The sequence below is a fragment of the Podarcis erhardii genome (assembly GCF_964252035.2).
Source record: "Podarcis erhardii genome assembly, chromosome: 12".
NCBI lineage: Eukaryota > Metazoa > Chordata > Lepidosauria > Squamata > Lacertidae > Podarcis > Podarcis erhardii.
Genome location: NC_138513.1, coordinates 946,689 through 958,041, shown reverse-complemented (window position 1 = coordinate 958,041; position 11,353 = coordinate 946,689). Strand labels below are relative to the sequence as shown.

At 57.4% G+C, this 11,353-nt stretch overlaps 1 protein-coding gene across 4 annotated transcripts in view; it reads right to left on the bottom strand.

Annotated features, from left to right (window-relative positions):
- Positions 1-11,353, bottom strand: part of AGAP3 (ArfGAP with GTPase domain, ankyrin repeat and PH domain 3) — a 102,113-nt gene that overhangs the window by 31,742 nt on the left and 59,018 nt on the right. For 3 of the 4 annotated variants that reach the window (XM_081834221.1, XM_081834220.1, XM_081834222.1), the window contains 2 exons: positions 8,417-8,572; positions 4,398-4,490 (listed from right to left, as the gene is read on the bottom strand). In XM_081834221.1, coding sequence (XP_081690347.1) covers positions 4,398-4,490; positions 8,417-8,572 — 249 coding nt within the window. Of the gene's footprint in view, positions 1-4,397; positions 4,491-5,799; positions 5,941-8,416; positions 8,573-11,353 lie in introns of those variants that run through there. The other variant, XM_081834223.1, reaches the window with a different exon arrangement.

The following is an 11,353-nucleotide window of genomic DNA, read 5'->3' as shown; positions in this document are numbered from 1 at the left end:
TGGGGACCTGGGATGCTCAGCCTCTTGGGACAGCAAAGGGGTCCTCAGGCCCGGGCAGATCCTTGAGGGGGAACAAGGCCTCTTGCCTCAGCGCCTGGTCAGTACAAAGGCCGGAGGCCTCTTGCCCGAATGCCCCCTGCCCCACCCAGGCCGTGTTTCCCCTCTGCAGGACTTGGCCAGACCAGGCCCCCCCGCTGCTTCTGTGAAGACAGCCCAGCCTCAAGAAGCCAAGACAGGTGGGCAGAAATCTCCTGCCCTCCCCATCCGCACCCCAAGAGCTAAATTGCATCTCACGCCAGGACCCGGCACCATCGTCTTGGAGTCGCTTCCTGCCTGTGATCTCCAGAGTGCAGCCAAGAGCCGAGGAAGACGGAGGGGCAGCGAGAGAGCAGCAAAGATGGTCCCCACAACTGAGCCGGGGCAGCCAGGCCACAGCCCCTCTGCCCAGCCCCACCAGCAGCGCACCCTACGCACAAAAGGGGCTCCCCTCTCCCGCAGAGACTGTGCCTTGTGCACCTGGACGCAACGCCCCCCCCCCAAGAGCGCAGTCCTTTCCATGGAAAAGTCCAGGGATGCCCGGAAGCCAAGCTTGCCCTGCCTCAGTCTCTCCACTATGCAATCGACATGGGGCCCAAACATTGGCGGTAAAAAGAAAAAAAATGGTTCATGTTACAGGAATCCAATTTGAAGCAATCCATTTCAGGCATAGGAAAAGGAGAATGCAATGTGTTCCAAAGCAAAATGGACATTCCTGGAAGCCCAAGGGGCTGCCTCTCCGTGAAGACTGGCCGGCTGCCCTGCGGGAGGCAAGGCCTGAGCCTTCTTCCGCAATCTTCTCAGGCCCCAAACCCGAGAGTCAGAGACCAAACCAGCCCCCCTGGCCCAGCAGCCCGACAGGCAGGGCGGTTGCCCGAGGGCCAGAGATGGAGGCGCAGCCCACCAGCCAGTTGAGGGGGTGCCCTGCCCAGTCTCTGCAGGTGGTGCCTTTCCCCCAGCTGTGCCTGTAGTTGGGGCCAGAGGTCAAGGCTGAGCTGGCCAAAGCCTGCAAGGAGACCACGGGCACTTGACGGAGGCTGAGCTCGGGGTCCCCACAGCCCAAGGAGGCCCCGTGGATGTTCATCCCTGGTTGGGCTGACCATATCCGAGGAACCCTCTCGGCTTCCCACAGTCCAGTCCTTCCCCAGGCAACTGGGAGGGAAGGCAAACGTGGGCAGCCAGTAGACCAAGGCTAGGCAGGCCAGAGGCAGACCTTGGCTGCTGCTGTTGAAGGGAGGTGGGGTCCAGAAACAGGCCCCTCCATCTGCCTCCCATGCCCCCAAACAGGCAGACCCTCCTCCTTCCCCACAAAGGCTCCCACCTTGAAGGACGCAAGAACAGCCCTGCTCCATCCGGCCCACCCAGTCCCACAGGGGCCAACCGGGGGCCCAACGGGAAGCTCGTAAGCAAGCAGGGCCCCAGGGCAAGAGCCCCCCCTCTCTCTTGAGGTTTCCAACACATTCAGGAGGACACGGCCTTTCCCCCTGCTCCTCTTTCTTCTCAGGCCACTGTTGGACCATCTTGTGGCTGTTGATGGTCCAGGAGGAGACCAGGTTTCTTCTGGTCAGCTGAGAACCTCCCATCCTCAGGTCCCCAAAGGAGCCAAATAAAGCCCCCACTACTGCTGGCAAGTGCAGAAAAAGGAGACCACCACTGCGGGGGCATGAAGGGAAGTCATGTTGGGAAGCCCCCTTCTCCAGCTGACAGAGTGAGGGGGCCCCCAAGCATTCCTGGGGGTGGTGGGGAAGGTCTGGTTTCTGCGGCGCAACAGACTCCAGTCTAGTCAAGTGTGTCCAAGGTCACAAGGCAGAACAGGTTTGGGGACAAAATGAACCAGGCCAGGAGGCAGGCAGGCCGCCCCCCGCCCCAACACAGGAGATGCTTTCAGCCAATAAAGGGCACTGCCCGCCCCCTCCAGCCAAGCCACCCCCCTCCGCCCGGCTGCCACTTCTCCCCCAACCAATGTGTCCCCACCGGGGTAAAGGGGTCTCCCATGATGGGGCAGGCCGCCTTCCTCCCCACATGTACGCATCTCTCCCCCCCCCCCCACCGCCAAGCCAGGCTGCTAGATTGAGGCTGGAAGAGGAGGCAGCAGCGGCGGCAGCAGCAGCAACAGCAGCAATATGCAGGGTAATGAAGCAGGGAGCAGCAATGGCCCCCACAGGACTCGTTTACTCCACAAATCTCCCTTCCACTCACTTTTCGCTAAGAATTTTAACACCAAACTTAATTGTAAAGTCGCGTATTGATTGGAAAATGCAAATGGCAATTTAAATGTAATCTAAGCTCCCAGCATGATCCCGGCTCCCTCCAAGGAGAAGCCACCCGGCCCAGGCAGCCCAGGAAGGGAGAGCCTCTGCAGGATGGGATGGGGCCGGAGCAACTGCCCCAGGGGCAGGGGAGGATGGGAGCACCCCAGGCAGGACAAGGAGGGAGGTGGTGGTGGGGGGCTGCTCCCCTCTTGCTCAGCCCCACTGAGGAGCCCAGCTCTCCACCAGTGCAAGCCAGGCATGGAGGGCTGGGCTGGTAGGGCTTCTTCCCTCCTGCCCAGCTGCCCCTGGGGGCTCCTGGGGGCAGGGAACTCTAGACTAGATGAGCCCTAGATGTGGCCTGACTCTCAGGCGGTAGGGGGCTGGAGCCAGCCGGGAGGGTCTGCAGGGAAGCTCTGGGCTAGGACCCTGCCTGTACCTTCCAGTTAGCACAGAGGGGCAGCCTTGGGTTGGCCTGAACCCTTGGCCACGGGAGTAAAGAGTGCTCTTGTGGGAGTCCCACAGGCAAGAGCAGGATGTTGGACAGGACGGGCCTCTGGGCTCTCCTTCTCCCAAGTCACCATGGGGAGCCCAACAGAAGACCTCTGGCAAGGGCCCTGGACCAAGTTCACACAGAAGCCTTGCAGGCGTGCATTTGGGGGAGAGGAGGAGAGAGCACCCCCCCAAAATGGCAGCCCAAGTGCTACACAACTCAGTCAGAACTACCTGAATGCTGCACAGAAGGCGGCCCAGCCACCACGGACAGAAAGCCACAGGAGGGCTGTGTGGCCTGCAGCTGCCACCAGTCACCAAGGCCAGGAGGGGGCTCAGTCAGCCCCCCGACACATGACCCCCGAAAGAGAGTGGGAAGCCCCATGGCTGGCAAGCAGAGCCAGCACAAAACATGCCCTGTCCCCCCGAGGCCTCCTGTTTTGCCATGGAAAGGAGACAGGGGTCCAAACCCTTGTGGGGAGTGGGCTGCTGGCAGGTGGGCCCCCCGAAAAGCCAAGGGCCAAGGGCCAGCAACAAAGTCCTGGGGAAACAGCTTCTCTTTCCCACAAGGGCTGCCTGAACTGCAATACCCTCGGCTGCACCTTTTCCCTTCCTGCCATTTTCTCCTTCAGATTCCCCCTCCTCCAGCTGCCCGGTGTGTCAGGGACAGAGAAAGGGGTTGGCGGGGGGACGGACAACACTGCCCTAGTCCTGCCCCTGAGACTTCCAGGAGACGTTTTGCACCAAAGCCCCAGAAGTCTCCTCTTCCACAACCAGCAGCCACGACTCCTGTCCACCTTCTTTGACGTGAGGGGCTGCCCACGGGGGAGAGAGATCTCCACTTACCAGGTCCTTTCCCCAAATGGGACTGACAGCAAGGCAGGGGGCTTCCTCCAGAAGACCTGGCGCTGTCTGGAGGAAATCTCCCTGCAGAGACTTTTGCTGTAGCGGAGATGGCAGCAAAACCACCTTACGGGATTGCAGAGCTCGGTCTCCTCTCGAAGGCAGTCTGACACAGAGAGCCAGCCCAGCACTTGACCGGCTCCTGGGAAGGACGTCCTTTCATCCAGGCCTTCTTCAGCAAGGCCAGCCACCCCCCCCGGCCCCTGGAATCTACGTTCAGGGCCAGGGCTCAATGCCAGGCGAGGCTGCCAAGTGCCAACAAGAAGCTGCAACCAGCCTTGCATTCTGGCATGACGGGCAAGGCCTGGTCCCCAGCAGCCTTCAGAGATCCATGCTGAATGGTGCCCGCCCCCCACACCCGCTGACCATTGCACGAGGGCCCAAGCAAGCAACATGGAGTTCCACAGATGTTGCCAGCCAGCAGATGGTGCTTGGCAGCCCCCCGATGGCACCTTGGAGAGCATAGCAAAGGCCTCCCCTCCTCCCTGCCACCCAAATGCACACACGTAGGCACACAGAGTAGCCGAACACAGAGCTGGTGACTGCAACACTGGCATGGAGAAACACAATGGGCCTGACAAAGAGATGCTCCTCAGTCGCGGGGAAGGAAAAAGAGTGGGTGAGCCCCAGGTGCCCCTTCTGCCCGCTCCTCCACCCCCCCGCCTGGCCCCCCCTGCCCTCCCTCCAGGGCTGCAGCGATGGGGGAAGAGCGCGAACCTGCTTAATGGGAATGGCCCTCCCGCTGCCGATGGAGTCCGCCTTACACTCCGGGGCCTTCTTCTCCCGCTCGACGTCCGTGCCTTTCCGAGACTGGAAGAGAAGAGACACGGGGCGTTAGATGGGCAGGGAGGGCAGGGCAAGGGAGGCTGCCCCCTGGAGACTCAGGGGAGCCCCCGCCTGCTCTCTGCTCCAGCCCCAGGCCAGAGGAGTGGAGGCGCTGCCGTGGCCTCGGCCCCCGCCTGCCCGCCCGCCCCCTGGTCCCCGGGATGGGGTGACAGACGAGAGTAGCATGGGATGGGGTGAGCATGGATGGAGGAAGCAGCAGCAGCAGCAGCGGGAGCAGCAGCAGCAGCAAAAGCACCGCCGGAAAAGAAGGCACCAGCCCGACTAATCCAACCGTTTATTTGGTGAACACACGGGCACCATACAAAGTCGCGGATGTCACTGGGCCACCGTCAGCCCCTTACAAAAGAGCTTTGACAATAAACAGCTACTTTACATTTAGAACATGATTCTTGGGGAGAGAGAGAGAGAGAGAGAGAGAGAGAGAGAGAGAGAGAAAGGAGGAGGGCGGGGAGAGGAAGAGCAATAACTCCAGTTCATCATCATCACCACCATCAGCTTAATAAATAAACGGATCACTAGATGAAGCTGGAAACCACAGTCTGCTGAGAAGCGGTCCATGGAAGGTGCTGGAGAGACAGTGGAGAGCCTTGCAGGAGTCACGGCGGGGGACGCAAGCGATACATTCAGAACCACAAGAATGGCGGGAGGAGGCAGCCTTCGGCCCTCGGCCGGCGTCCGTCCATCTTACAAGCCCTTGCGTTGTCTGTCCATCAACGCAGCCGGCCACACCAACCCCTGCGCACTCGGAAGGGGGTCGGAAAGGAGGAGCTGGCGGCGGCGGCAGCCCTCTTGCCCCGCACTCCGACGAGCTCAAAAGAGGGGGCCTCCAAGAGCCATAGTCGTCTGGGGAGGCGGCGGCGGCCGTGGCAGAGAAGGAGGAAGAAGAGGAGGAGGAGGAAGAAGAAGAAGAAGAGGAAGAAGAAGAGGAGGAGGAGGAGAGGAGGAGTCCATGCAGGAGGAAGGAGGGAGCCGGAGAGTAAGTAGCAGGGCGCGACCAGCGGCAAAGCGTCCCGTGGGCCCCTCCATCTCCTGGCACTTCCTGGCGGCTCTGTCGGTCTTCCTGTCCCCGGAGGGCCCCTTCTCGGCACGCAGACAGTCCAGCTCGCCCAGCAAAGTCCCGGCTTAGAGGGCAGGCACAGCAGACTCCCTCCGAGAGACTTTAGAGAGGGGGGGAGGAGGAGGGGCTAAAGGCTCCTGCGTGTCTCCGGGAGGAGGGGGACCCAGGCGGCAGGTAGGGCAGGCCGCTAATCTGAGATCACTCCCAGTGCCTGTCCCTGATCCGGCCCTGGAGAGGCAATGAAAAGTGAGAGAATTGGTACTGAGGTGCCTGCTGGGAAACCAACGGGATCTTCTAATTTGGAAGGAGTTGAAAAGGCCTTTTGGTTGATGAAAAGTTGGAAACAGTGGCACATATCTGCAAATATCGAAAGAATAAAGAGTTTGGCATGTTATACTCAGAAAAGGACGTGTGTGCGCATCTGTCTGTCTGTCTGTCTGGGGCACGGCAGGAAGGACACAGAGAATCAGGCCGGCCAGCCCAGAGGTGGGGCGGCGGCGGCGGCAGCGGCAGCAGCAGCAATCAGGCCGAGCAGATGAGAGAGAAGGAAGAGCCAAGGGAGGGAGGGAGGAAGGAAGAAAGGAGGAAGGAAGGGAAGCAGGATTCTGCCTCCACCTGCTGGCCAGAGACACACTGACACCCTCCGTCCTCCTTGGCTGGTGCAGAGAGCAGGAGAGGCAGCCAGGAAGGGGCAGAAGCAGCAGGAGTTTGGAGAGGGAGGCAGGGGGAAGCAGCAGCCATGGGAATGAGCTTCTGGGAATGAGGGGTGCACAGGTGAAGACCAAAGAAACAGGGTCCCCGCCCTCCCACCCACCCCGTGCCCCAACAGCCAAACAAGCCCCGGCTCCAGGCCCTTCAGGAGCCCCCATCCGGAGCCCCCCGCCAGTGCCGCCCCCTGGAAGGACCCCCACGTGAGAGCAGCTGCGGGGCAGCAGTTTGTGGATGGACGTGAGCAAGCATGGTGAAGAGAGCAGATCCGCAGGGAGCTCGGGGGGACGCCAAGCAAGAGGGGTGGTCTCACGGCAAGCCATTCCGTCCGAGTGGCGGTGGGGGCAAGCGAGCGAGAGACGGAGAGAGGGAGCAGGCCAGCGCAGCGCTCGCTCAAAGATCCGCCCGCGAGGAGCAGGGAGGGAGGCAGCAGCCAGCGGGAGCAAGCAGGAGCGTCAGGAGGGGGGGCGCGTGCAGTGGGGGCAGCAAAGCAAGCAGGAGCAAGGACAGCCAGGGCCCCCACCGGACCCCCACAGCCAGGAGCAGCCCCCTTGTAGAGGAAGAGCCGAGACCCAGGAAGGCAGGGTGTGTTTGTGTTTGTGCGCGGAAGTGGCCCAGGGACCCAGAGACTGGGTCTGGTCAAGTGGGCTGAGGGGGGGTGGGCTTGCAAGAGAGAACAGGGGTCGTTTGTCTTTGCAAAGGCTGTGCCCCACAGCCCCCGCCCGAGCGCCAGACAGGCAAACCCCAGCTTCCACATCCTGCCCACCCCCCGGAAGCAGCAGAAGACCTCACAGCCAAGCCAAGGAGCCCCAGCAAGACCTACAGCCTCTCCAGGTGCCCCCCCTCCCTAGGGGCATGCACTGCTCTGTGGCCCTTGTGGGGCTGGGCGGGGGTGGGGGCTGCACAGCTGCTTCCAGGCCAGGTGATGCCTGCTCTGGGGTTTAGCCTGTTTGTGGCTTTTCTCCGTTTGGAAATCAGGAAACCTTTGCCCATGTTCAAAGATACAGATTCTCTACAATGGTCAAGACTTCAAGACGGGACAGCCCTGGCCCGTGTTGCAAACAGATGATTGAAAAATGGGGAGAGGTCTCGCCTGAGGATTCTCTTTGGAAGGGATGCAATTTTTCAAAAGTATGGACTGGCCAACCATGTCCCCTGGCCATTCTTTAAGGTGGAAGACACCCCCCAGGGGGGCAGCCTCTTTTGCTTCCCTGAAGGGCAGGTGGCAGCCACACCCTCCCCTCCAGGATTTTCCAAAATGAATTTGCTCTTTTGTCTTTATTGCTTTTTGCAGGAAATCTGCACACACCCACACCCCCCCCCGTGGTATCTGGACTTCTGTAGAAGAACAGAAGCGGGGAGGGAATTGGGCCCTTAAAACTGAGGAGGAAGCAACGAGGGTCCTCGGAATCTCTCCCCAGGGAAGTTCGCCTGGCACATTCATTAAACACCTTTAGGCGCCAGGCAAATACGTTCCTTTTTAACCAGGCCTTTGGTTGATCCGATTTACATCCATTGCCCTCTTAAAATCAGAGAGGCAGAAGCCAAAGGCCTTGGGGCAGAGGGAGGGATCCAATTTCTCAAATTCAGTTATTTCTGGACAACCAAGAAAGCTAAAAAAAAAAAAAAGGTCACTCAGGGGAGAGGACAATCCAGAATGACTCTTCATGAAATCTCTGCCCCACAACATCACCCTGAAGCTCAATCCTATTCCCAGCAGAGTTTGCAATTTGTCCCGATTTTTAATCATCTGCAAAGTGGATGTGCGTCCCTCCTGTGTCCAAACCATTTGCGAATGTTTGGAACAGGGCAAGACCCACCACCTGGTTCCTTGTGGGGCAACTTTGGTGCTTAGCTGTCAACTTTCAGATTTGAAAACAAGGGATCAGCAGCCTCCCCTGTCCCGGGGACAGACTACGGGATAGCTAACAATCCGGGATAGCAGCAGGAAGCAGCGCTGGAATAAGGGAATTTCCCGCAAAAAAGGGAAGGTTGACAGCTATGCCTTGGTGTCGCCCCACTTTGCCCCCCGCAGGCAATGAATGGGCTGCTCTGCGCAGGCAGCCCACCCAAAGGAGCCCGCCCCCCACCCTCTTCCCATACGCACACACACCCCGACACTCACTGTGAAGATGTTGGACCGCCGCTTCGACTGCTTGCGGATGGGGGTGGGGGTGTTGGAGGCGGCAATGGTCTCGATCCGCAGCTCTCGCTGGCTGATGCTGGGGGTCGAGGGCACAGAGGACGAGTAGTCGCTGAAGGCCCCGCTCCCGTTGGCAGCCTGGGGAGGAAGGGGGACGCGTGAGTGAGGCCAGGGGGTCGACACTGGGGGGCCTCCCACACCACCAAACCACCTATCCTACCCCCCCAAAAAAGGGGCTGCCTCCCCGCCGCAGCAGAATCAACAAGAACAGCAGACGGTGCTTAAGTGATTTCTAATGGAGGCCTCGCCTTTCTTGGAGGTTTTTAAACAAGGGTTCGGAGCCACCTGCCAGCGATGCTTTATTTGCGATTCCTGCATTGAAGGGGATTGGACTGGATAATAATAATAATAATAATAATAATAATAATAATAATAATTTATTATTTGTACCCTGCACATCTGGGAGGCTTCCAACAAAGATTAAAAATACATTAAAATGTCGCACATTAAAAACTTCCCAAAACAGGGCTGCCTTCAGATGTCTTCTAAAAGTTAGATAGTTGTTTATTTCCTTGACATCTGGTGGGAGGGCGTTCCACAGGGCGGGCGCCACCACTGAGAAGGCCCTCTCCCTGGTTCCCTGTAACTTGACTTCTTGCAGGGAGGGAACCGCCAGAAGGCCCTCGGAGATGGAACTCAGCGTCCGGGCTCAACGATGCAGGTGGAGACACTCCTTCAAGTCTACTGGGCCTTTGAGGCTGTTTAGGGCTCTCAAGGTCAGCGCCAACACTTTGAATTGTGCTTGGAAATGTACTGGGAGCCAATGTAGGATGGATGACCCACAATAGTCCCTTCCAACTCTACTAGTAAGAGCTGGGAAAAAAATCACATCTGGAAACCAATTTGCCCCTTGGCTTTCAGATGGATAAAAAGTAAAGGTACCCCTGACCGTTAATTCCAGTCGCGGACGACTCTGGGGTTGCGGCACTCATCTCACTTTATCGGCCGAGGGAGCCGGCGTACAGCTTCTGGGTCATGTGGCCAGCATGACTAAACCAGTTCTGGTGAACCAGAGCAGCTCACAGAAACGCCGTTTACCTTCAGATGGATAGGCAAGTTAAAAAAGTCCAGGACACAATATTTCATGGCCCTCTAGTGGCTCTGGTGGCTCATTGACCAGAAGTAAAGTATTTAGCATTAACTCTGGAAGCATCGACTCAATTCTGACCAAACTACGCCTCCTAGAGCAAAATATACACCAGGAAGCTTTGTTTGGTCAGAATCGAGTGGACTATAATAATAATAATAATAATAATAATAATAATAATAATAATAATAATAATTTATTTATACCACACCCATCTGGCTGGGTTGCCTCAGCCACTCTGGACAGCTCCCAACAGAATATTAGTTAAGTTAAAGGTACCCCTGAACATTAGGTCCAGTCGTGACCGACTCTGGGGTTGCGGCGCTCATCTCGCTTTATTGGCTGAGGGAGCCAGAGTACAGCTTCTGGGTCATGTGGCTAGCATGACTAAGCTGCTTCTGGCGAACCAGAGCAGCACACGGAAATGCTGTTTACCTTCCCACTGGAGCAGTACCTATTTATCTACTTGCACTTTGACGTGCTTTCGAACTGCTAGGTTGGCAGGAGCAGGGACCGAGCAACGGGAGCTCACCCCGTCGTGGGGATTCGAACCGCCGACCTTCTGATCTGCAAGTCCTAGTGCCGCCTGTGTCCCTAACAGAATATTAAAAACTCAATAAAACATCAAACCAGGGCTGCCTTCAGATGTCTTCTAAAAGTCAGATAGTTGCTTATTTCCTTGACGTCTGATGGGAGGGCGTTCCACAGGGCGGGCGCCACCACCGAGAAGGCCCTCTGCCTGGTTCCCTGTATCCTCACTTCTTGCGGGGCGGGAACCGCCAGAGTTAATGCTAAATAGATGACTTCTGGCAAATGAGCTACCAGAGCCGCTGGTGGACTGTGAACATTTCTGTCCTGGGCTTTTAAGACTCGTCTACCCAGATACTATCTGAAAGCAAAGTGGAGCATTGGCTGCCAGGTGTGAAATACATTGGCATCCTTTTCAGCTCTCCTACCCACCAGCCTGGCAAGGGAAGTCTCGCAAGTATGCAGAAAGTGCTGGCTGGCGTTAAGGTGGTGCTGGTTGGCACTCAACCCCCTGAGTTTGCAAAGAGAGGGCATCACAGACACCCCCAGGACCAGCCCCCCCGCCCTTCTGCCACTCCAGCTGAGGTCCAGCCAGCTCTTCCCCTCCAGTCAGGGCAATCCTTCCTCTCTCCATCTTTACCATTGAAGGCTACCGGGGGGGGGGGTGGCATCTGGGTGCCCTCTGCAAGGACAGGATGCTGAAGAAGGTGGACCACCAGGCGCAAGGGCTCTTCTTATAGAGATCTATTGCGATAGCAGAACCTCCATGCCCAGGGGCAGTCTACCTTTGAATACTGGAAGATGGGGAATAACAATTGGAGAATCGCTGTTGCTTCCAAGCTTCCTGTATTGAGCATTGGGGAGGCCACTGTGAGGACGGGACCAGATCCTGCAAGGCCCTTTTGGGTTCTCATGTCCCTTTCTAGGCCTGTCTGGCTCGGTGAGGCTACACCTCTGAGCAACGAGAACTCTGCTTTCCTGGTGAGGACGTTTACAGCAAGAGTAATAAAAAGAAATTGTTATTTAGGGGAATTGAATTTAATTCTAAATTATATTCCAGAAACGTGGGAGATTACAAGGGGTCAAAAAAATGAATGTACCGTGCTATATTAGAAGCAAAAAAACTTGTTTTGATGAATTGGAAGAGCTGCAAAGAGATTCCATTGAGCACATGGATTGATAATATGGACAGATTAGCTACATACAAACAAACTGCATGTCGACGCAAATTAAGAATGGATAAA